Source organism: Choristoneura fumiferana, chromosome 26, assembly GCF_025370935.1.
Source record: "Choristoneura fumiferana chromosome 26, NRCan_CFum_1, whole genome shotgun sequence".
Lineage (NCBI taxonomy): Eukaryota > Metazoa > Arthropoda > Insecta > Lepidoptera > Tortricidae > Choristoneura > Choristoneura fumiferana.
In genome coordinates this window covers 8,488,581-8,509,583 of record NC_133497.1, presented here as the reverse complement: position 1 = coordinate 8,509,583, position 21,003 = coordinate 8,488,581, and the positions used below count along the sequence as shown (strand labels likewise).

At 39.9% G+C, this 21,003-nt stretch overlaps 3 protein-coding genes across 4 annotated transcripts; 2 read left to right on the top strand and 1 right to left on the bottom strand.

Annotated features, from left to right (window-relative positions):
- Window positions 1–115: 115 nt before the first annotated feature.
- Window positions 116–10,896, top strand: LOC141442765 (uncharacterized). Of its 2 annotated transcripts, none has more exons than XM_074107866.1 (3): window positions 116–526; window positions 1,351–1,650; window positions 10,145–10,896. In XM_074107866.1, exons 1-3 carry the CDS (start codon window positions 286–288, stop codon window positions 10,810–10,812), a joined length of 1,209 nt encoding a protein of 402 aa, XP_073963967.1. In that variant the 5' UTR covers window positions 116–285; the 3' UTR covers window positions 10,813–10,896. The 2 variants fall into 2 exon arrangements, with proteins under 2 accessions (XP_073963967.1, XP_073963966.1); XM_074107865.1 differs by having other exon boundaries at window positions 116–541.
- A 2,180-nt stretch (window positions 10,897–13,076) lies between these two features.
- Window positions 13,077–15,197, top strand: LOC141442794 (uncharacterized). The gene is made up of 2 exons (XM_074107915.1): window positions 13,077–13,532; window positions 14,502–15,197. The coding sequence occupies exons 1-2, from the start codon at window positions 13,213–13,215 to the stop codon at window positions 14,704–14,706; spliced, it is 525 nt and encodes a 174-aa protein (XP_073964016.1). The 5' UTR covers window positions 13,077–13,212; the 3' UTR covers window positions 14,707–15,197.
- Window positions 15,198–15,532: 335 nt separating this feature from the next.
- Window positions 15,533–20,809, bottom strand: LOC141442796 (uncharacterized). Its single transcript, XM_074107917.1, has 5 exons — window positions 20,632–20,809; window positions 20,465–20,553; window positions 19,662–19,786; window positions 18,635–18,711; window positions 15,533–17,853 (listed from the first exon to the last, which is right to left on the bottom strand). The coding sequence occupies exons 1-5, from the start codon at window positions 20,702–20,704 to the stop codon at window positions 17,711–17,713; spliced, it is 507 nt and encodes a 168-aa protein (XP_073964018.1). The 5' UTR covers window positions 20,705–20,809; the 3' UTR covers window positions 15,533–17,710.
- Window positions 20,810–21,003: the final 194 nt, after the last annotated feature.

The following is a 21,003-nucleotide window of genomic DNA, read 5'->3' as shown; positions in this document are numbered from 1 at the left end:
CGTCATTACTTTTGACTGATGACTCTATTTCTAATTTCTATATATTCAATGTACTCTGTCTGTGATTACAGATACCATAGACAGAACAGATACCTACAGCCAGTAAAAAAGATACCTACAGCTGTTCTTCTTTTTACAGGTTAATTTCTTAAACGTGTTGCTTATTATTTAAATGTAATTCAAAATTAAATAAATTATTATTATCTAAACAATAAACATGAAGAAGTTTGCCTAGACTGTCATAGAACAACATAGTTCTTCTGTGTCGTGTCGTGCCTTGTGATTATGGAGTCGGCCGCCTGCCGAAGTCGTGCCTCCGACACCGAACAGTCAGCGCAGGCAAACAACGTGACTGTGGAGTACAAGCCTGTGATAAAGGAGGAGCCCGAGTGGGAGAGCGAGTGCGGCGTGAGTGAGGCGGCCGACGCAGAAGGCTTATACGCCAACGCCGACCAGGTAGTCAAATTCGAAATGATAATTGGACCAGAGTTGGTGCAAAAGCTGGACGTCAATTTTTCAACGCAAAGTAAGCTTAGTGTAGGTATGAAAACGGATTACTGTTATAGGTAGTCATTCACGATGACGCGTGCCGTGGTTCTTATTACAATGTAGGTAATTAAGTCATATTTTGTCAAAATCACGCGTCTTCGTGAATGGCACTAGGTATACTTGAGTAGTTGTTACTCATGGGCATGGGTGGTGGTGATCATTTCACTTCAGATGACCCGCATGCTCATTGGCCATCCTCATAATACAAAAAACCCTTGGTGAAATGATACCTACCATATTATTATGTCAGTAAAATTATGTCATTCATAAATTATGTTTTTAATTGTGCCAGCCTCCCCGGCGACAAACATTTGTGACCCGACAATTTTATATTTATAGATATAACTAAAAATTTATGCTTTTCGCAATTTTTCTTTTATCTGTGCTGTGCTATAAGACGTTGCTTCGTACCAACTTCAAGATTCTGAGTTCACGGGAAGTACCTTGTAGGTTAGGTTTTGATTCCCTTGCGAGTGACGAAAATTTGCAGCATAAAAGGCTGTCTTTTGATTGCGTTGGGTTAGTTTGATTTTTTCACAGCTCCAAGGGGCAGTAGACCTGAGTATTTGATATGAATTTCAGCTTGATACCTCCACGCGTTCCTGAGAAAAAGGGTCTTGACAGACAGACAGACGGACAACAAAGTGATCCTATAAGGGTTCCGTTTTTTCCTTTTGAGGTACGGAACCCTAAAAAGATTTATCAGCTCAGTTTTCTATGCACTTTCAAATAGATAGTGATGGTAATATGTTTCGGTCAGGGAATTGAGGAAATTCATAGCAAATATCTGTTTTTTCACAGATGGTTTCAGCAGCACGCAGGAACCTCCATGCAGACCAAAGGTAGAAGTCGATGCTGACCTCACACCCATGTGCACCACCTACCCCGAGGATGGCCCTTGCTGCAACAGGAGCATTGAGCAGCAGTATGGAGTCAGGAGCTGTTTTGTCAGACTGGAGAGACTTCCAGTAGACCTGCATAAAGGCAAGCCTCGGAAGAGCATGCCAGCTAACCGCACTGCCCGTGCTAAGAGGCGCCAGGGACAGCAGGGTCAGAGATGTTCCTGCAATTTTCCAATCCCACTGGCTGGTCAGCAGCAAAGTAAGTTTCACCATATTCATTTCCAAGTGTTATTAATTAAGTAGGTTCTGATATGACTATTTCACAAAAAGTTGCCCATTTTCAAAATATATAGTGTGTTTGGCACATGGACCGTCAAATTTTTTTGGGATATTCTGCCGTCATACGGAAAAAAGACGCATGTGCCATTTGTTTTCAATGGCATAAAGCAATTCGATTCTTTGACCCTGGGAATCGCGAAAAACTTGAGAAAATATGATATTGGGTGTGTACATTTTGTATATTAAGCAAAATAAAATCACAAGTTCGAATTTCGAGCCTAAAACGAGCGATCTATTATCTATGCCAGTGTTGCCATTCAGAGAAAAGAAATCTATTCATTATCCTGCATTGCAGTCTGTAAAGGTCTTTGACCCTTACTGCCGCGTGCTAGCAGGGCTACTACGAAACTCGAAGTTCGTGTCGTGCGGTCCCTCTAACACTTACAAGCTTATTATTTTATAGACTATCCTAAGCATATTAGTCGCATATATCAAAGCAGTTGTTTTGAGAACTTCTGTCACTGTTGTCTCTTGGACAACGGGACAGAATAACAAACAAGAAAAAGTTGATTGACCCAAACTCTAAAGTGGTAGGTGGAAAATTTGAAAAAAATCAGGACGGTAGTAAGTATATCAAACTTACAAGGAAAACTATAACGGTTAGCGGGTAACGGTAGCGTAGTAGAAATAAGCAACCTGAGATATGTATGCATAGGAAAAATTCGTGTCTAGATTCCTGTCCAGCGGTGGTGTAGGGGTTATAGCACGCAGCACGGATTGCTGAGGACCTGGGTTCGATTCCCAGCGCTGGTCTCTTTTCTGGTTTTTCTGTGCATCCATGTCTCAGTTTGTATTTCCGATATAACTGTTAAGTTTGCTTGAGAATTATTAGTAGTTTAAGAGTAAATAGCAGCCTAAGGTGTAAAATATACCTAAACTTGGAAGACCCCATATAAAATTCGAAATCCTTAGAAAAATATTACTTAATTTTTTTCGTAATGGCTACGAACCCTATTTTGGGCGTGTCTGACACGCTCTTGGCCGGTTTTTTCAAGAAAATTTCCTGACTCCATTTACTTATACACAATGAGGGCTATCGCGTATGAATTCGCCGCTAGAAGCGCTAGTGTAGCGTGAGGTCTCGGAAATGTCAAATCTCATAGTTTTTGGGTGACCTACGCGGGTTTATTTATAATAAGAATAAATTTGAGAATATTTTGCATTATTTGAAATTAATTATGGCAATTATGCGTTACGGGGCAATTAATGTCTGTGTTTTGAAACAGTTTTGTCTTTCAGAAAATTTTGTCCTCTTTTTTTCCGAGCAAAACGGGACTTCGCAACACTGTGGTTGCTCGATATTTTTATGGTACGGTTTTAAGGTGTATTATAAATGTTTGGGGTTTAATTAAGTGGACTGTAGGACGAGAAATACAAACTACAGTGTGGCAAATAACTGGATAAAGGCTGAGACCTGTGGTTGAAGTACTCACCGAGACGTCTGCTGATGATGGTGCAGATCTTAGCTGTAGTAGCTGGCGCAGGCTCCCTCGATCTTCGGCTCATTCGAACTTACCTCCGACAAGGTTACCGTTAACCAGCAGAACTACTAAGATACAGCAAGGACGGTACTTCTTCCAACGGATCAGCCTTCTTCGAGCGTCCACACGTAGTTTACACAAAATTCAATATATTTAAACGACAACGACACGAAAATAGGTACGATATAATTTGCGCGGCAACGCGCCGACACACGACACGACAGACTTTCCAAAGTTCGAAAAGGAAGTGACAAGTGATTTTACGTTTTTAATTCAAATCTAAAACGATAATGTTGCCAGGCGAAAGTATTAAGAAAAATAAAGTTACAATCCTAAACATTTCCGCCCACCAAAATACAAGGTATTTTCCTTAAAATTTTTAGAGTTTCTGTCACACGAGGACAAGATAGAACTCACTATGGCTAGGGGCAGTTTAATAACTTAATAATTGAATTAAATCTACGATAATTCTAGTGAATAAGACGATAAGTAAGTATAAGTTAATAATCTTTAGTTTTGCAAAGGTAGAGGACACAGCTTAACTATTGGTCTTCTAAATTCGCCAGATTCTGTACGAATGGTAACAACACGACAAATACCATCACTGCCTGGATGGAGTTGTACCACACGACCAATTTTCCACTTCATGGGGCTACATTGCTCATTGACAATGAGCGCGAGCGTCCCGACGACAATATTTTTCTGGTGGTCGAACCATTTATGGCGCTGTTGCAATGTGTGCAAGTATTCTAGGTGCCACTTGCGCCAGAAATCTTGATGGATCTTTTGCAACAACTTCCATCTCTGAAGAGGGCCTAAATTTGCATCGACCATACTGCCTTCTGGTAGTATGGTGAGCGGTTCCAGAGTGAGAAAGTGACCGGGGGTTAAAACCGACAAATCGTTTGGATCCGAACTGACTGGAGACAGAGGCCTTGAGTTTAACATCGCCTCTATTTGTGTTAGGACGGTGTAAAACTCCTCAAAGGTAAGACGCTGTGAACCAATTACACGCGAAAGATGGGTCTTAATGGACTTCACGCCGGCCTCGGCTAACCCGAGAAATGCGGGCTACCAGGGGGTTAAACACGAAATCAATTTGTTCCGCACGAGAAGCCTTAGACATTAAGTCGTGTAACATATTGGATGCACCGATAAAGTTCCGACCTTGGTCTGAGATCAATCTGGAGCAACGACCACGACGCGAGATGAAACGACGTAGAGCTGCCAGATAAGCCTCCGATGTCAGCTCGGACACAAGCTCAAAGTGCACTGCCTTAGTGGCAGTACACACAAAAACGCAAATGTACGACTTACAAGTGCGTAAGCCACGGCCACGAGCCAAACTAATATCGAAAGGACCCGCGAAATCAACCGCTGAAGACGAGAACGGCTTGATTTGATTTATTCGAAACGATGGCAAATTGCCCATAATAGGAGGTGATGCCACCTTGGGGCGAGCACGAAAACATTTCATGCAAGACGAAATGACTGAATTTATAGCCCTTTTCGACGACAAAATCCAAAATTCTTGGGCTAATAAATTTTGTAACGTTTGCAATCCAGGATGCATAAACCGATTATGATAATCCTCAATGATCAGCGTCGTTAACCTATGATCACGAGGCAATAACAATGGATGCTTAACATCGAACGATAAATTTCCTTTGGAAAGGCGACCGCCCACCCTTAACCTCCCGAGTTCATCCAGAAACGGTGACAATTTGCGCAGGGGTTTTGGTAGCGAGTGGGGTGACTTTTCCTTCGACAAATAACGAAGCTCTGAAGCGAAGACTCGCTCTTGAACATGTTTGACAAGAAAGTGAAGAACCTTGTTGATTTCTTCAGACGACAGATTTGGGTTTAGATTTTTCGAAGATGGGTTTTGCAAATTATGAAGGTAACGAAAACAATAAGCGAGAATACGCAATATGCGTTGCAAAGACGAGAATCTATTTAAAATATTATCAACAAAAGACGAATTAGAAGCTGTAAAAAGACTGTAGATTTTTTGCTCGTTCGAAGCAGCTTGGTCCAAGAAGATCTCAGATCGCGGCCAAGACTCCTCAGGATTAGACAGCCAGGTAGGCCCCGCCCACCATAGCGTGTTCTGGATTAAGTCAGCGGGTAACAAACCGCGGGAACCGCAATCCGCTGGATTATCCGAACCAGAAACGTGGTGCCAATTTTCTGGGGGAATATTTTCCTGTATATGTGCAACCCTGTTAGCCACGAAGGTTTTCCACTTTGATGGACACGAACGAATCCAAGTCAAAGCTACACTGGAGTCTGACCAGGCGTGGACATCGTCGAAAGTGTGGAAATCCTTTAACGCTTCCTTAACTGAGACGACCAAGTCTGACAGCAAAACAGCAGCTAATAGCTCCAACCTCGGAACGGAACACTTACGGAGTGGGGCCACTTTCGATTTTGCGCAACAAAGACGCACGACAACAGAACCGTCACTTTGAACGACACGACAATAAGTGACAGCACAGTAACCCTTCTCCGAAGCGTCACAGTAACCGTGAAGCTGTAACGACACAAAGGATACAATCATTCTACGGGGAATGGACAAAGAACTCAGCTCCGACAATTGTGACTTGAATCTATGCCATTCTTGAGCGATGGTGATGTGGACTTCCTCATCCCAGTCGACACCAGACACCCATAGAAGCTGTATTAAATATTTTGCGAAAAATACGACAGGCGATAATAGACCCAGAGGATCGAAAATACGAGCGATGTCTGAAAGGATCGATCGCTTCGTACAACGACAGTCATTCAACGAAGTTTTGAATGTGAAATTATCTTCCTTTGGAAGCCACGACAAACCGAGAATTTTTAACGACAAATCATAAATGTCTTCGAAGTTACGAAGTTTCTCCGAATAAAGCTCCGAGCTAGGCAAGCTTTCTAGAAAATCGGGACTATTAGAAGTCCATTTACGCAAGTGGAGTTGAGCAGACGACAAAATTTCTACCAACTGCCTACGTAAAACTAACGCATCCTCGACAGAGTCTGCACCTGAGACGACGTCGTCCACATATGTATCTCTGGCCAGCACGGCAGCACCTTGAGGAGCACACGACGAGAATTCCTTTGCCAATTTGGATACGCACCAGAGCGCCTGATAGGGAGCGCAGGAAACACCATAAGTGACCGTAAGCAAACGATAATCTTTTACAGGGTCGTCAGGTGACGGACGCCACAAAATGCGCTGATAGTCGCAGTCCTGCAGGTCGACAAGGAACTGACGGTACATTTGTTTGATGTCTCCAGCGAACACTACTGCATGCCATCGAAAACGAACTAACAAATCAAATATGTTTTTTTGCAATTTAGGGCCAGGCAGCAGTGTATCATTCAGAGCCTTTCCTGCGAGATCCTGGGCGCTTGCGTCGAAAACAGTACGCAGAGGAGTGGTGACAGAGTCAGGACGCAGAACTCCGTGGTGAGGAATATAATAAAAGTGACCTTCAGACGACAAGGGAGGATCAACTTCTACCATATGACCACAATTTAGATAATCGTCCATGAAATTGACATAAGCTGTCCGAAACTGAGGATTCAATTTGAATTTCCTCTCTAAATTGAAGAGACGCTTGAGAGCAATCTCGCGAGAATTCGAAAACACGGGTTTTTCCTGAGGGTCAACGAAAGTTAATGGTACTACCATCCTGCCCTCAAGATTACGACAATATGAAGCTTCCATTTGGTTTTCACACGACAATTCTAATTTCGACAAAACGACATTTTTAGGAGGATCTACGCTTTCCAACTCCCAGAAGCGCTTAATATTGTTTTCTAATGAAACATTCGACACGAGAAGGCACTTCTTGATTTCATCACTGGAACCCTTACGACAACGAGAACGAGAATAGGCAACATCTACAGAACACTCCCCCATCACTACCCAGCCGAATACAGTGCGGATAGCAATAGGCTGACCTGCGTGGCCCTTGACTACGCCAGGCTGAAGTGCTGAAGCGAAAAGGTTGACGTTAACCAACATATCAATAGGTCCAGGTTTGAAAAATGATGGATCAGCAAGATCTAAATCCTTAATATGTCTCCACGAAGAGACATCGATAGGTTCTGATGGCATATCAGAGCAAATCTTGGGAAGCACGAGCGCTTCAAACGAAAATTTACACGAGGAGTCACCATTCGAAGGGACTATCTCACAATCGACAACTCCCAGAGTGCCAGTCGATGTTTGGCCGATTCCATTCACCGTCTGTGAACTCTGTTTGATTGGTAGTCCAAGCCTTTGAGCACATTTCAAAGTTACAAAGTTACAAGCAGAAGCACTATCTATCAACATTCGAATAGGTACCAATTTATTAAATTTATTTTTTATCAACACAACAGCAGTCGAGAACAAAACTTGTGTATTGGAATTTGGAACAGTCAATGTCACCTGAGGTGGTTCAGCAGGAGGCTCCGTCTCATTCTGTTTATCAAAATGCAGTAATGTGTGGTGTCTCTGACTACAATTGTTACAATTCACAGTTGATTTACAATTTTTAACAGTATGAGATGGACGACAGCAGAGTATACAAAGTTTTTTCTCTTTTACCCGATTAAACCTCTCAAAAGGAGACAATTCCAAAAATTTAGAACAATTTTCTAATTTATGACCTGAAGCTGCACATATGGCACAATTGCTTACAGGTGGTACGACAAAAGACGGTTTAGACTTAGTCACCAGCTTGCTATTAACGACATTTGTCCTAACAACTGAGTTTTCTAACGCTTGGCCTCGCTTTTCAATAAACAACATTAACTCATCATAGCTAGGGATCTCAGCATTCAACTCAAGTTGCAATTCGAAAGCTTCTTTTGTAGCCACATCTAACTTGGACCACAACAAATAGAACAACATGAAGTTCTTATCAGGTAACTGATATTTCGACAAAATTTCTAAATTTTCTTTAAATATTCGACAAACTTTATTTAATTCCGAAGCATTTTTTGATTTCACAGATTCACAGTTCAAAAGTTTCTCATAAAAGATAGTAGCGATAACTCTTTTTTTTTCATAGTGGGCTTTTAACGTGTTATAAGCTATTAAGTAACTTTCATCGCACAATGGATAATTTTTAATTAAGTCAAAAGCATGTCCACTAACACTCGATAAAAGATAATGCAGCTTTTCCACTGCTGGGATATTTTTACTATGAATCAGTGAATCAAATATTTGTATGAACGACACCCAATGCTCAATTTTTGAATCAAAGGGAACAATGTTTATTTTAGGTAACTTAACACTTGTACTAGTCGAATTACTAGGTAACGAGGACTTTTGTTCATTTTTCTCTGCGAAACGTAATTTAATGGATTTAACTATTTTCTCAAATTGTGAAGAAACATTTAATTCACTCGCCCTTTCCGCCTTCGATAGCGAAGAGAGCAATAAAACCTGGAAAGCATGAAACTCATCTTCGATTTTGTTTACATCTTGCAGACAATAACCTTGCAGGTCGGAGTTCTGTATATATTCGATTCTCACATACGCATAGTCCCGACCAACACGGTTCTTGTCGCCAACTTCGCAAGCATTATCACTGCCTTCCATGTCTATTCACAATGATTTAAGTCAATAATAAATAGCAAACGTATGCAAACAAACGAGAGGTTATTATTTTAATTTGACATTGACAACAATGAATTAATCACAGAGTATATTCACACTCCACTACGTATAAATAACCGCAGAGTACAAAAACTGCTATGACAATTACGTTCCGAAACCAACCTACTTCGACACAAAATATTAGTCTATGAACTAAACGTTGGTTTAACAGATAGAAAAACGCCCAAGCCAAGTGTGTTCTATTCTTACCCTCGAATGATTTTATTAATTTTATAACGAACAAATTATCACGAAAATTGATTTTAAATACGAAAATATCCACGATCACTTTACAAATGATGCGGGTCGATGGACCAAAATGTTTGGGGTTTAATTAAGTGGACTGTAGGACGAGAAATACAAACTACAGTGTGGCAAATAACTGGATAAAGGCTGAGACCTGTGGTTGAAGTACTCACCGAGACGTCTGCTGATGATGGTGCAGATCTTAGCTGTAGTAGCTGGCGCAGGCTCCCTCGATCTTCGGCTCATTCGAACTTACCTCCGACAAGGTTACCGTTAACCAGCAGAACTACCAAGATACAGCAAGGACAGTACTTCTTCCAACGGATCAGCCTTCTTCGAGCGTCCACACGTAGTTTACACAAAATTCAATATATTTAAACGACAACGACACGAAAACTAGGTACGATATAATTTGCGCGGCAACGCACCGACATACGACACGACAGACTTTCCAAAGTTCGAAAAGGAAGTGACAAGTGATTTTACGTTTTTAATTCAAATCTAAAACGATAATGTTGCCAGGCGAAAGTATTAAGTAAAATAAAGTTACAATCCTAAACAATAAATATGATTTTAATCTAAACTTTGTTTTCACGCCCGTAATAACAGACTTTGAAAGCCAACTTAAAACCTCACGCAACAGTGGCGCCATCTAGAAAGACAAAAAACGATAGCCCTCATTGCCACGATTTTATATACATATATTTCGCACCTTTAAAATTAAACTGAAATAACTCGAAATTTTGTCATTTTTAAATTCAACCATTTTGTGTTTTATTTAAAATTTATTTTGGAGATGTGAATATTGTTTGTTTCAGTTTAATTTTAAAGGTGCGATTTATTTTCGGAATATTTAGTTTAAAAAATTGTAAGTACCTACCTATTAAAATATAAAACCGAAAATTGTTGGTGGTGAAGTGTTTTGTGACTTTTGTGCCTCTTTTAAAAATTAAAATTTTATCTGATGGAGTTACGACGTCGAACAGTTTAGCCGACGATATGTGTGTCACCCATATCAAAACTAAAATATCCCAAATATTTTCTTGCAGGTGCACTGAACAAGGATGAAAAAGCCCTGGCGGCGTCCAACGGTGCAAGCAAAGAAGAACCATCATATTCTGACAATATTTCTAGGAATAAATCTGTTGTTTCTCACACAGGTGAGAAACAAGGTCTGCTCAAGTGTGGTAAATGTTCCAATATATATACTCAAAAACCCTACCTTTGCAGTGTGTGTAACAAACAGTTTACAGTCAAAATGAATGTGAATAAACACATGAAACTGCACATGGGTAAGAGAACTTACAAGTGCAACATATGCGACCAGTTTTTTTTTAAGAAAAGATATTTAGCCAGACACGTTAAGGAAACTCATGGGGAAAAATCTTTTTCATGTGACTTGTGTGAGGCGCAGTTCGCGCGAAGAAGTAATTTGATTGTGCATAAACGAGCTCACACAGGCGAGAAACCTTTCTCTTGTGACATTTGTAAGTTGCAGTTTAAAGTGAAAAGTGTTTTGGATGCGCATAGACGAACTCACACGAACGAGAAACCTTTTGCCTGTGACGTTTGTAAAACAAAGTTTGCACGAAGAGATAGTTTGGCTCGGCATAGAAAGACTCACACGGGCGAGAAACCATTTTCTTGTGACATTTGTAAGTTGCAGTTTACGCAAGGTGGTAGTTTGACCAAGCATAAACGAATTCACTTAAGATAATAGATGTGTTAGGTTTCTAAAACACAGGCACACCAAACAAAACACATGACGAGTAAACATAAACGTGCACGTAACAGATTGTGATTTTTTTTTAAAGAAAACAAGTAACACTGTTAAATAAAACTGGATTATGTATGAAAGCCATGTGTTCTGAAAGAAAGATAATTACTCGGCATAAAGCGGCGGAAGCCTCAGCGCTGGTAACGGAAGCGAAAAAAGTATAAGATAACAGAAAAAGAATATTAAAAATAAAACAGTTGTATGTCACGAAATGGTCCCAAATCAGCAATATTGCCGGTCTAGCGAACGGCGCTGTTCTTCTTTTGGGACCATCAGAGGGCTACTATCCACTCACGTGCTTGCTATGCTACCTGCCAACGCTCTTATTTTGTTATATAAATACCATCAGGAGTCCCACTTGCTTGTGTGCCATCCAGTCGAATAATAAAAAAAAAACTAAGCAATCAAATTATGATTGGTTATTTGGAGTCTTATAACCAATCTTAATTTGATTGCTTAGTAGCGACATCTCTTGTCTGGGTGAGCGGTTAGTTCCGAAAGAATGTTATGTCTCCCGATGAGAGCGAAACATAGATGTCGCTAGTGCTGCAACAAAAAAGCAACCTGAGATATGTGTGCATAGGAGAAATTGGTGTCTGTACTCCTGTCCAGTGGTAGTGTGGGGGTATGGCACGCAGCACAGAATGCTGAGGACCTGGGTTCGATTCCCAGCGCTGGTCTCTTTTTCTGGTTTTTCTGTGCATCCATGTCTCGAGTTTGTATTTTCGATATGGTTTTACGGGATGACCGTAAAAGTAACAAATTTGGAGTTGAAATAAAAAATACAAAAATACTCCAAATAACCAATCCTAGTATTATTCTACTCTTAAAATCCATCAAGAGTAAGTAGTACCTAACTAATACTTAAGTGTTCGTATCGATAATTTTGTCGATAGTAATCTAATTATGATGATGATGAATCTAATTATGTCACAACACTATTTTCTAGCATGGCACGAGTTCGTTGCACTCGCAACCTCGAAAAAGCCAATCACAGCATGACGTTACGTCTCTCGCACTTCCGACCTTATCGCTTATTGGTGAACTCTGAATAGTACAAAATTTAACTAAAGCGGTATCTTGAGGACCCCCTCAATCTGTGATTTAAAGCGTTTTTTGGTCATCTTAAGCCGATTCTGCGTCGATAGATGTGGGAGACCCTAAAAAACCATCTGTATTCAAAAATAAAAAGTGTTATTTTCACATTGAAAGGAGCTACATTTTTCGTCCCTGTCTAAGGTCTTGCATTTCAGTTTTTCAAAAGATTCAGAAAGAAGCATTGGTGGCAGATGTAAGAAAAATTAAATAGTTTAATCTGAACAACGGCATTTTATTTTCCTTTTATACTTATACTTATTGATAAATACGAAAGTACTCAATTTATAGAACAAAGCGTTATAGTACAGGAAAAAGGGGTAATTTGGCGGCAAAATATGTACATGAATGAAACTTTGTTTATAACTTTATCTTGGCACCAGAAATGAGAATCTGTCGAGTCCTACCAAAATTTAGACGTCCTACCTCCTCCCAGGGGATATGGGCAGGGGGCTACGCTTAAAAAATGCAAATTTTACAAACTAGGCAAGTAAGGTGTCATTTTCTTTTTTTACGCTGAATCGAATGACACATACCCATACTATAGTATAGAATCAATATTTTGCGAGATATACTTGAAGGGTTTTTGTGAAAACATAGAACAGTCTAAAAAACACTTACCAATAATAGTTTCACAAGATGTGGATGTGATGGTAATACTGTTTGCTCTCAGTGATCCTGAGAAGCCTATATTTCAACGTACTTCAAACTCAAACCAATGTTTTTTTTTTCTGGCTCGCGCGGCTTGCGCATCCGCCACAGACGCGTCAAACCAATTTTGAAGCTAGAATATCTCTCTCTAGTGTATACTGTACAAAAGAAAATAAGGGCCACGTGAACTTTATGAGTGAAACGAAACGAAAATACTAATAAATATAATTCTTCAAACTGAATGGTGTTATTAAATACAACATACCACAGTACAAGTACTTTTCATCCAATTAAATGTATTCAATTAAAAACGCAAACATATTTTTGATTTCAGTTTACCGGTGAAATTCAAGTGGCCTTATATTCTTTTGAGTAGTATATTATGCTTCTTGAAAGAAAACCAAGTTTGTCTTTGGTTTTTGGCGCGAACGCAACAAATGACTGACACTTCAACTTCAATCAATCAACTGTCGTCGATGTTTGACTGGTGACTGCCAGTTACAGTTTGACTGTGACTTTTATTTAGTAAATAATACGTATATTTATTTAAATTTTTTAATTCTCATAATAAGCAAAGTTCTCCAAATAGTAACAATGCGTAACGTCGAGATAAAAGCCAGGATAACTGATTACGAAAAGATCTGCAAGGTGGCAGCAGAACTAAGTCAATCCGAAGGCACTATCATTAAGCAAGATGATTCATTCTACAACGTTAACGAGGGGCGTTTGAAGATGCGTTTCTATGCGGATAGCTCAGCAACGCTGGTGCGATATGATCGCGATGATGAAGGTGGCCCGAAGCTAAGCGATTATGACTTGCTAGAATTTTCGGTGGGAGAGGCGAAAAAAGCTGTAGCGTTGGACGGTATGCTCAGAAAATGTTTAGGAACGCGAGGACGCGTTGTGAAGGAAAGGTCAGTCAATTTAAGTACTTGAGGTGCGGTTAATGTACACAGGGCCGTCTTTCACCTATTAGAGGCCCTGGGCACATTAGGATAATGGGGCCCCTATTACCATAATAAAGCACTATTTTAGCTATTGGTTATCGTTTGGTAATGGAGTAGGGACTAGGGGGCCCTGGGCACGTGCCCAGTGGGGAAGATGGGCCTGAGTGTACAACCTCGAATTTGCCAATTTAGAAGGAATGACAATGCACAACTTGATAATGCAAACCCTCATGGCAATTACATAGATGGATGGGTTTATGTGATGATTTGTGTGTTCTTACAGTGTGGAGGTGGAGGAACTGCGTGAACACACATTTCTTGCATAAACATAGCTATTATAAGGTTGCAGGTGAGCAAAGTAATAGTTTTAGTTCATCTGCAGAGTAATGCCTCATTCAATAATTTACTTGATTTATCCGGTTGTGGGTAAAGTGAATATTCAAGCATTTTGACTGCTTGGTAAACTGTCATTACCATTCCACTACCATCCCATGTTAAGGCTCCGTTTTCACCAGAGATGTGCTGTGAGAGGATAAGTAAATAAAGTCAAAATACCATAAACGGGACTTATCACGCTATTATTACACAAGTAATATTTACCTCGACGTTTCGGCAACGTTACAGTTGCCGTGGTCACGAGTAGACTTGTTAAGTAAATAAAGTGTTTATATTGGTTCATGAAAAACGCATTCCTCACAACCAGAGGGCGGAATTTTCATGGCATTTGTGAGTCGATATATGTACCTATGTCTATTGGAACTCGATAAGTGAGAAGTCACTATGACAGGTCAAAAAATGACATGAAAATTACGCTCCCTGCTCACAACACATCCTCGCACATCTTTGGTAGAAACGGAGCCTTAATACCTGTCACTTTTACTAAAACTTAAGTTTAGCTCCACAAATCCTCTCTTTAATGTCTAATTATATTTACAGACTTCTCTACATGGTTGGTCAGACCAGAGTTCACATCGACACAGTACAAGACCTCGGCCGCTTCATGGAACTGGAGGTGGTACTGCGGCCGGAGCAGACTCTGGAGGAAGGACAGGCCATAGCTCGGGACTTGCAAGAGAAACTTGGAGTGGCTCAAGAGGATCTGATTGACTGCGCTTATGTCGACCTTTTGGATAAGAAATAGGGAGTCAGGGTTACATTAAATCCCGTTTGTAAGTGTGTAAAGGCTTAAAGGACGCTCAAAATGCGCCATCATATTTTGCACTGGCAACTGGAAAGTGGTGCCATTGGCGCCCCTTGCTATCTGCAGGGCTACTACGAAACTCGAAGTTCGTATCGTACCATCCCTCTCGCTCTCATATTAAATAGTATAAGTGTCAGAGGGACCGCACAAGAACTTTGAGTTTCGTAGTAACCCTGGGGCCACAGTGGACCAGAGTTGCGGATGACAGAGCAGAGTGGAGATTGTTGGAGGATAGGCCAGAAGGCACACCGATTTAAGGGATATTCTATAAGTGTTAAATCGGAAATAAATGGCTTTATTATTATTATAGTGCTCTACCCAAGTGCCAGCGCTAGACTTGCGTTGTTTTAGGTTTTTGTGATAAAATAAAAAACTTATAATTGTTAAAGCTTTTTATATCTTAATATAATAATAAAAGTTGTACAAATTTATTGAGTCATAATTAATTTTTGTGGTCTGGCGTCGACACTGAAGCTGCAATAGCTAGCTTGCGCGACTTGACTGGGTATAGGTACAGTCAAGGCAAAGATATCGACACGGCCAAAGTTACAAAAAATATGTGTACACGACTTTATGCACTTAACATTAAAGCCGTGTATACATATTTTTGAACTTTGGCCGTGTCGATATCTTTGCCCTTGACTGTACTGACACAAGAGTTGAATTGAATGAATGATTACACACAACACAGCTACGGTACAACATTTACTCATTCATTCATTTCATTCATTCTCCTTTTGTGCAATCGGTTCTTTTTTTAGCTGTGTGTGTAATCATGCAACTAAAAAAAGAGGACGGGACATTCATTCATATCCGATCCGATCCGATGTGATTGAACGTAACTGAAGTGAGTTTTGAATCGCCGAACGCGCGTCGCTCGATACAATAGGTTGGTCGGAGTAAGTAACTCCTCGGAGTCGATAAGATGAGAAAGGAGCTGATAATAGATTCAGATCTGTTTAAGGATCTTACTCTTCAGATCCCGATTTATCCATCTCTAATTTATAATTTTATATAGTGGGATTGACTTCATCACAGATCCAGCCTCACCTTGCACTTTAGCTTGTATAACATTTCTATTCCCGCAGCCAGCCGCCTTAATCTAGTTTAAACTTAATAACTAATTTGTAATTAATTTGAAGGACCAAATGGAATAGGAGCTCCGCGGAGCGGCGCTCGGTGTCGTTGGTAAAATTTGCGGACGAGGATTGCAAATGCGTTGTCATCCTATAGAGCTAAGGCTGCTTGGCCACTGGAACGGAGCGAGGTAGCGGAGCGGTGAGAGAGATAAAAATCCACCCATAGAATGAGGGCTATCGCGTATGAATTCGCCGCTAGAGGCGCTAGTGTAGCGAGAGGTACTAAATGTCACTGTTTTTGGGTGAGCTACGCGGGTTTATTTATAATTAGAATAATTTTGTGAATATTTTGCATTACCTAAAAATAATTATGGCAAATATGCGTTACGGGGCAATGAATGTCTTTGTTTTGAGACATTTTTGACTTTCGGAAAACTTTTTTCCGAACAAAACGGGACTATGCAACACTGTGGCATGCTTGATATTTTTATGGTACGGTTATTAAGTGAAAATGAAAATAATTTATTGCATAAAAAGCTTATAAACTAGAGTACGGCTTTGGATCCTGTGCTAGGAGTCCCTGTGTTACAGGATCCAGTATAGTATGATTTAAATGTAAATTTTGTTTTCACGCCCGTAATAACAAACTAACGACTATACTTTAGGCGCCTTTGTCAACAGTGGCGCCAACTGGTGAGCGCGAAAACGGTAGCTCTCATTGAATAAAATTTCCGCTCTTCCTTCAATGAACAGAGAGAGACAGAGTTGTAACTAACTTAAAAAATCATACAAAATCGGGAAGAGGAGCGGACAAACGAGTGGGGCAGAGAAACGAAACGAGTGATTAAGCGGGGAAGCTCCGCGAATGGGAAAACAGTGCAACTTCGTTTACTCGCACCGCACCGCTATCTAGCTCCGTGCCTTCGCAACTCTATTCCGCAATACTTTGACTTTGAGGTTATTCAAGTACTACGTAAGCATCGAAGGGGGGTGGGCGGGTCTTGGCTTTGCTTATTTTTGATGACATGGGGGCCGGGGGGGTCTAGACGGTGCATACGTCAGCAATATTTATTTATTCTTGTTTTTTTTTGCAAAATATAGTATTATATATTATTATTAGTATTGGCTTTATTGATACTATAAAATAAGTTTACTCTGTAAATTAAAGCTGTTGGTTCTCCGAAAATAAATAAATAAATAAATAATTCAAGCAAATATTACTGCCCTACTTGCAACAAATTCACATGAATAACAGTAAAGAAACCTGTCATCATCATCATCCCAGCCTATATATGTCCCACTGCTGGGCACAGGCCTTCTCTCGGAATGAGAGGGCTTGGGCCGTAGTTCCCACGCGGGCCCAGTGCGCATTGGGAACTTCACACACACCATTGAATTGCTACGCAGGTTTGTGCAGGTTTCCTCACGATGTTTTCCTTCACCGTAAAGCTCATGGTAAATTTCAAATGTATTTTCGCACATGAATTCCGAAAAACTCAGAGGTGCGAGCCGGGATTTGAACCACGATCCTCTGCTTGAGAGGCCATAGGTCAAACCACTCGGCCACCACGGCTTCCTGAATAGACCTGTATAGATTTAAAAATATATATACCAATGTTTACGTAAGCATGGGGGGGATGGAGCATGGAGAGTTTTGGTGACTTTTGCTGACAAAAGGGTGGGGGGGTTAAAATGACTAAAATTCTGCTCATGTAATACTTGAATGACCCCTTTCTCGCTACGCTCCGCTATCTAGCATCGCGCCTATGGACAGACACAGTCCGCAAATCCGCTTCGCATTTACCCCCTCGCTCCACTCCAGTGGGCGAGCAGCCTAAGATTTTCCCTAATTTGCCAGTAATTCTTCAGTTGGTGGGCGCGCAGTTCTCTTTGTCCCCAAGCCGCCACTCGGGCGCCGCCACTGTCGCCGCGAGCGCCCACAGGGCGGCGCTGGCGTCTCCGGGGAGACTGAAGGGTTGCAGCAGCTTGCGGGATTCGCTCTTGACGACTGGGAAGTGCTAAGGAAATATATTACACAAGAGGCTTTTTATATGTCTTTAAATTATTTACAACAAATACTTAATTCATTTCATCATCATCATCATCATCATCCTAGCTCATATACAATCGCCATGAGATATTTCGGTCGGAACGGCCAAGGTGGCCAAAAATATCAGACGGAATATTCACTCTATTATAAAAAAATAAATATCATATAACCTAGTCCCAAACTAAGCAAAACTTGTACTATGGGTACTAGACAACGGATAAACATACTTATATAGATAAATACATGCTTAAATACATATTAAACATTCAAGACCCGAGAACAAACATTCATATTATTCATACAAATATTTGCCTTGGCTGGGGATTGAACCCGGGACCTCAAACTTTATAGTCAAGTTCTCAGTCAGTGGTGATAGATGATTTTTGTGATATGTGTGTGTTCTTACAGTACCAAGGTGGAGAAACTTGATGAACACACATTTCTCGCATAAACGTAGCTATCATAAGGTCGCGGTTTAGCCAAAGTAATTGTCTCAGTTCATTGACAAAACTTTTGTGTTCTACACTATAAGGATGGGTTTATTGAAATTCCTATGGGACGGGACTCCTGAGGGGCTACTACGATAATCGAAGTTCGTATCGTACCATCCCTCTCACTCTCGTATTAAATAAATAAGCGTCAGCAGGACGGCAAGATGCGAACTTCGAATTTTGCACTTTGTAGTATAGGGCTTGCAGCGGAGGCGGAGATGCAGAGGCAAGCACATTGTAAAGGATACAGCCTTTGGCGACGGTAGGGGGCGCGCTGTAATCAAACCGGACGCCCGTCAGCTCCTTAGCTATTTCATACCTCGCCCTGTAAATAATAACAGTAGCAGCAATCATAAAACTCGATAAATACCACACATGTTAGCTGACCCAAATATAATATGGGTCCCATACAAAATGAAATTTCTGTTGGTCTACTCTATAGAATTGGGTAGATTTACCAAGGATAAAAAAAAGTAGTCTATTTAGTCTCAGTTTGATTATCAGAAAATATTCTTATTTATTTTTATTTATTTTTTAATTATTTATTTATTTGGCAAAAACACTTAATACATAATGTTAAAAAATTCCGTCATAGCTATTAGAATTTCAGAATGAATAATTAAAACACTAAAATAAGTAAAAAATAAAATTAGAATGTCCATTATTATTAAATATTTGATAATTGCATTTAAAGCTCACAATTTAAAGTTCAGATTTAAATTAAAGTCAAAAGTTAAAAATTTCAGTACATCAGAATAATTAAAAGAAAAGAAAAATGTCAGCTGGAGAAATAAAATTCATTCAACAATAAAACAATTGTAAAAAAAACAATAAAACAATTGATTTCAGTATGTGTGTGTGTGAGTATATTGGATGCCTATTTTGTTTTTTGTCAATTGAACAAAAAATGATAAAGATGTGTCTAGTATTTTTTGTTAATCTGACTGATCTTATTATAATTTTTTAAGACACTAGCCTATTGTTTTATTTTTGTGTCACAAACAGTCCAGTCCGTCCTGACAAGGCAAAAAATATAAAACATGAACTATACTGTTTCATTTAAGATTTCAAGAAATATGTAATTGGTAGATTGCACAGGGTTTCGTCAGTCTAATCAAGTTGGCCACCCCTGCCTTACATTATATGCAGATAATATATAGAAGGGGTCACACATATAATATGCTATTGAGGAATTATGCAATATATGACACAAATGCGAAAAAATGTCAGCAAAATGCTTTAAAACCATAATTATGCCTTATTCTTAATACTAACTTGGCTTTATCAAGACGGGCCTGGTCATTGTCCGAGATAGTGAGCTGCGCCGGGAACATGGCGCAGAGTCTGTCCAGCTCTGAGCACCGGCTTGACAGCTCTGACAGCTGCTGAGTCAACTCCATCTGGTAATATGGACAATGTATACTGAATAACAATATTTTGCCTTGCTTCTCTGCTACCCAAAGAAAGTCAAACAAAAATATGGATGAAAGAACGACTTTAGTATCTGAAAAAGGAACATTATGCCTTCAAACAATGTCTTTGCCATCGTATTTTGTCGGAAAACTTTGTATTTATCTTGCTCTCTCATCTAGCTCACAGAAGCTAATTAAGAAAGCGACACAAATATGAACTTATCCCACAAAATAGGATGGGAAAAACAATTCAATAGATCTGTTAAAGTTTTATAGGCAAACCGCGTAACTGAGTCCTCGCCTGCGCGGTACAGGGGCGCGGGAGTAGGACGACAAAGGAGACTGAAGGAGGTGCGGGTGGCAGGTGCTTCTTAGCACAGCTCATTCCCGCGCCGCCCGCACCTCCTTCAGTCTCCTTTATCGTCCTACCCCCGCGCCCTGTACCGCGCAGGCGAGGACTCAGTTATGCGGTTTGCCTATAGTTTTAGTTATTTTAATTTAATAGTAGTCCTATGGATATTTTGTATTTTCTTAATATTTCTTAATAAAGTATTATAGATCTGTAAATACCAAAAACTTACCAGTATATCTCAATTTAGTCAAGATCAAAAGCACAAGTATGAAATATACTTATATATAGTATAAACAACGGTTGGCCCAACTCACATTTTTCTTAATTTCTTGTGCTAATTTCTCTTCAAGTTCAGTGTTTTTCTTACGTGCTTTTAGCTGTTGCTGATCCTTGTCTACTTTATCTATAAAAATAATATAGTAAGTAGATTTTTAAACCTTTAAAATACAAGGAAAAAGTTAAGGCAAGGTAAGGTTTTTACCTTCGACGCGTTTACAAAACGCGTCTAGTTGGTGACATATATCTAAGTACAAGGGATTCTCTTCGACACTCATTTTGATATATTAAGGTAAAAAAAAAGATTAATTAAACAATTTCTTAATTTGCATTCACGTTTTCAAACAATAACTGACCAACGAACGAACGAAGCAACGAACCAAACAAAGGGTAACGTCAGTTTGACAGTCAGTGATACCGTTTAAAGACGACCACTTCCCAGAAAGAATAAGCGAAATGAAATACTAAAAATATTCACTACTTAATAATTTATGCAAAATGCGACTACATTTGCTATTTATTGTATTATTTGACTTAACACAAGTTATAAAAAAAATATTGTGTCGTTAAAAACGAA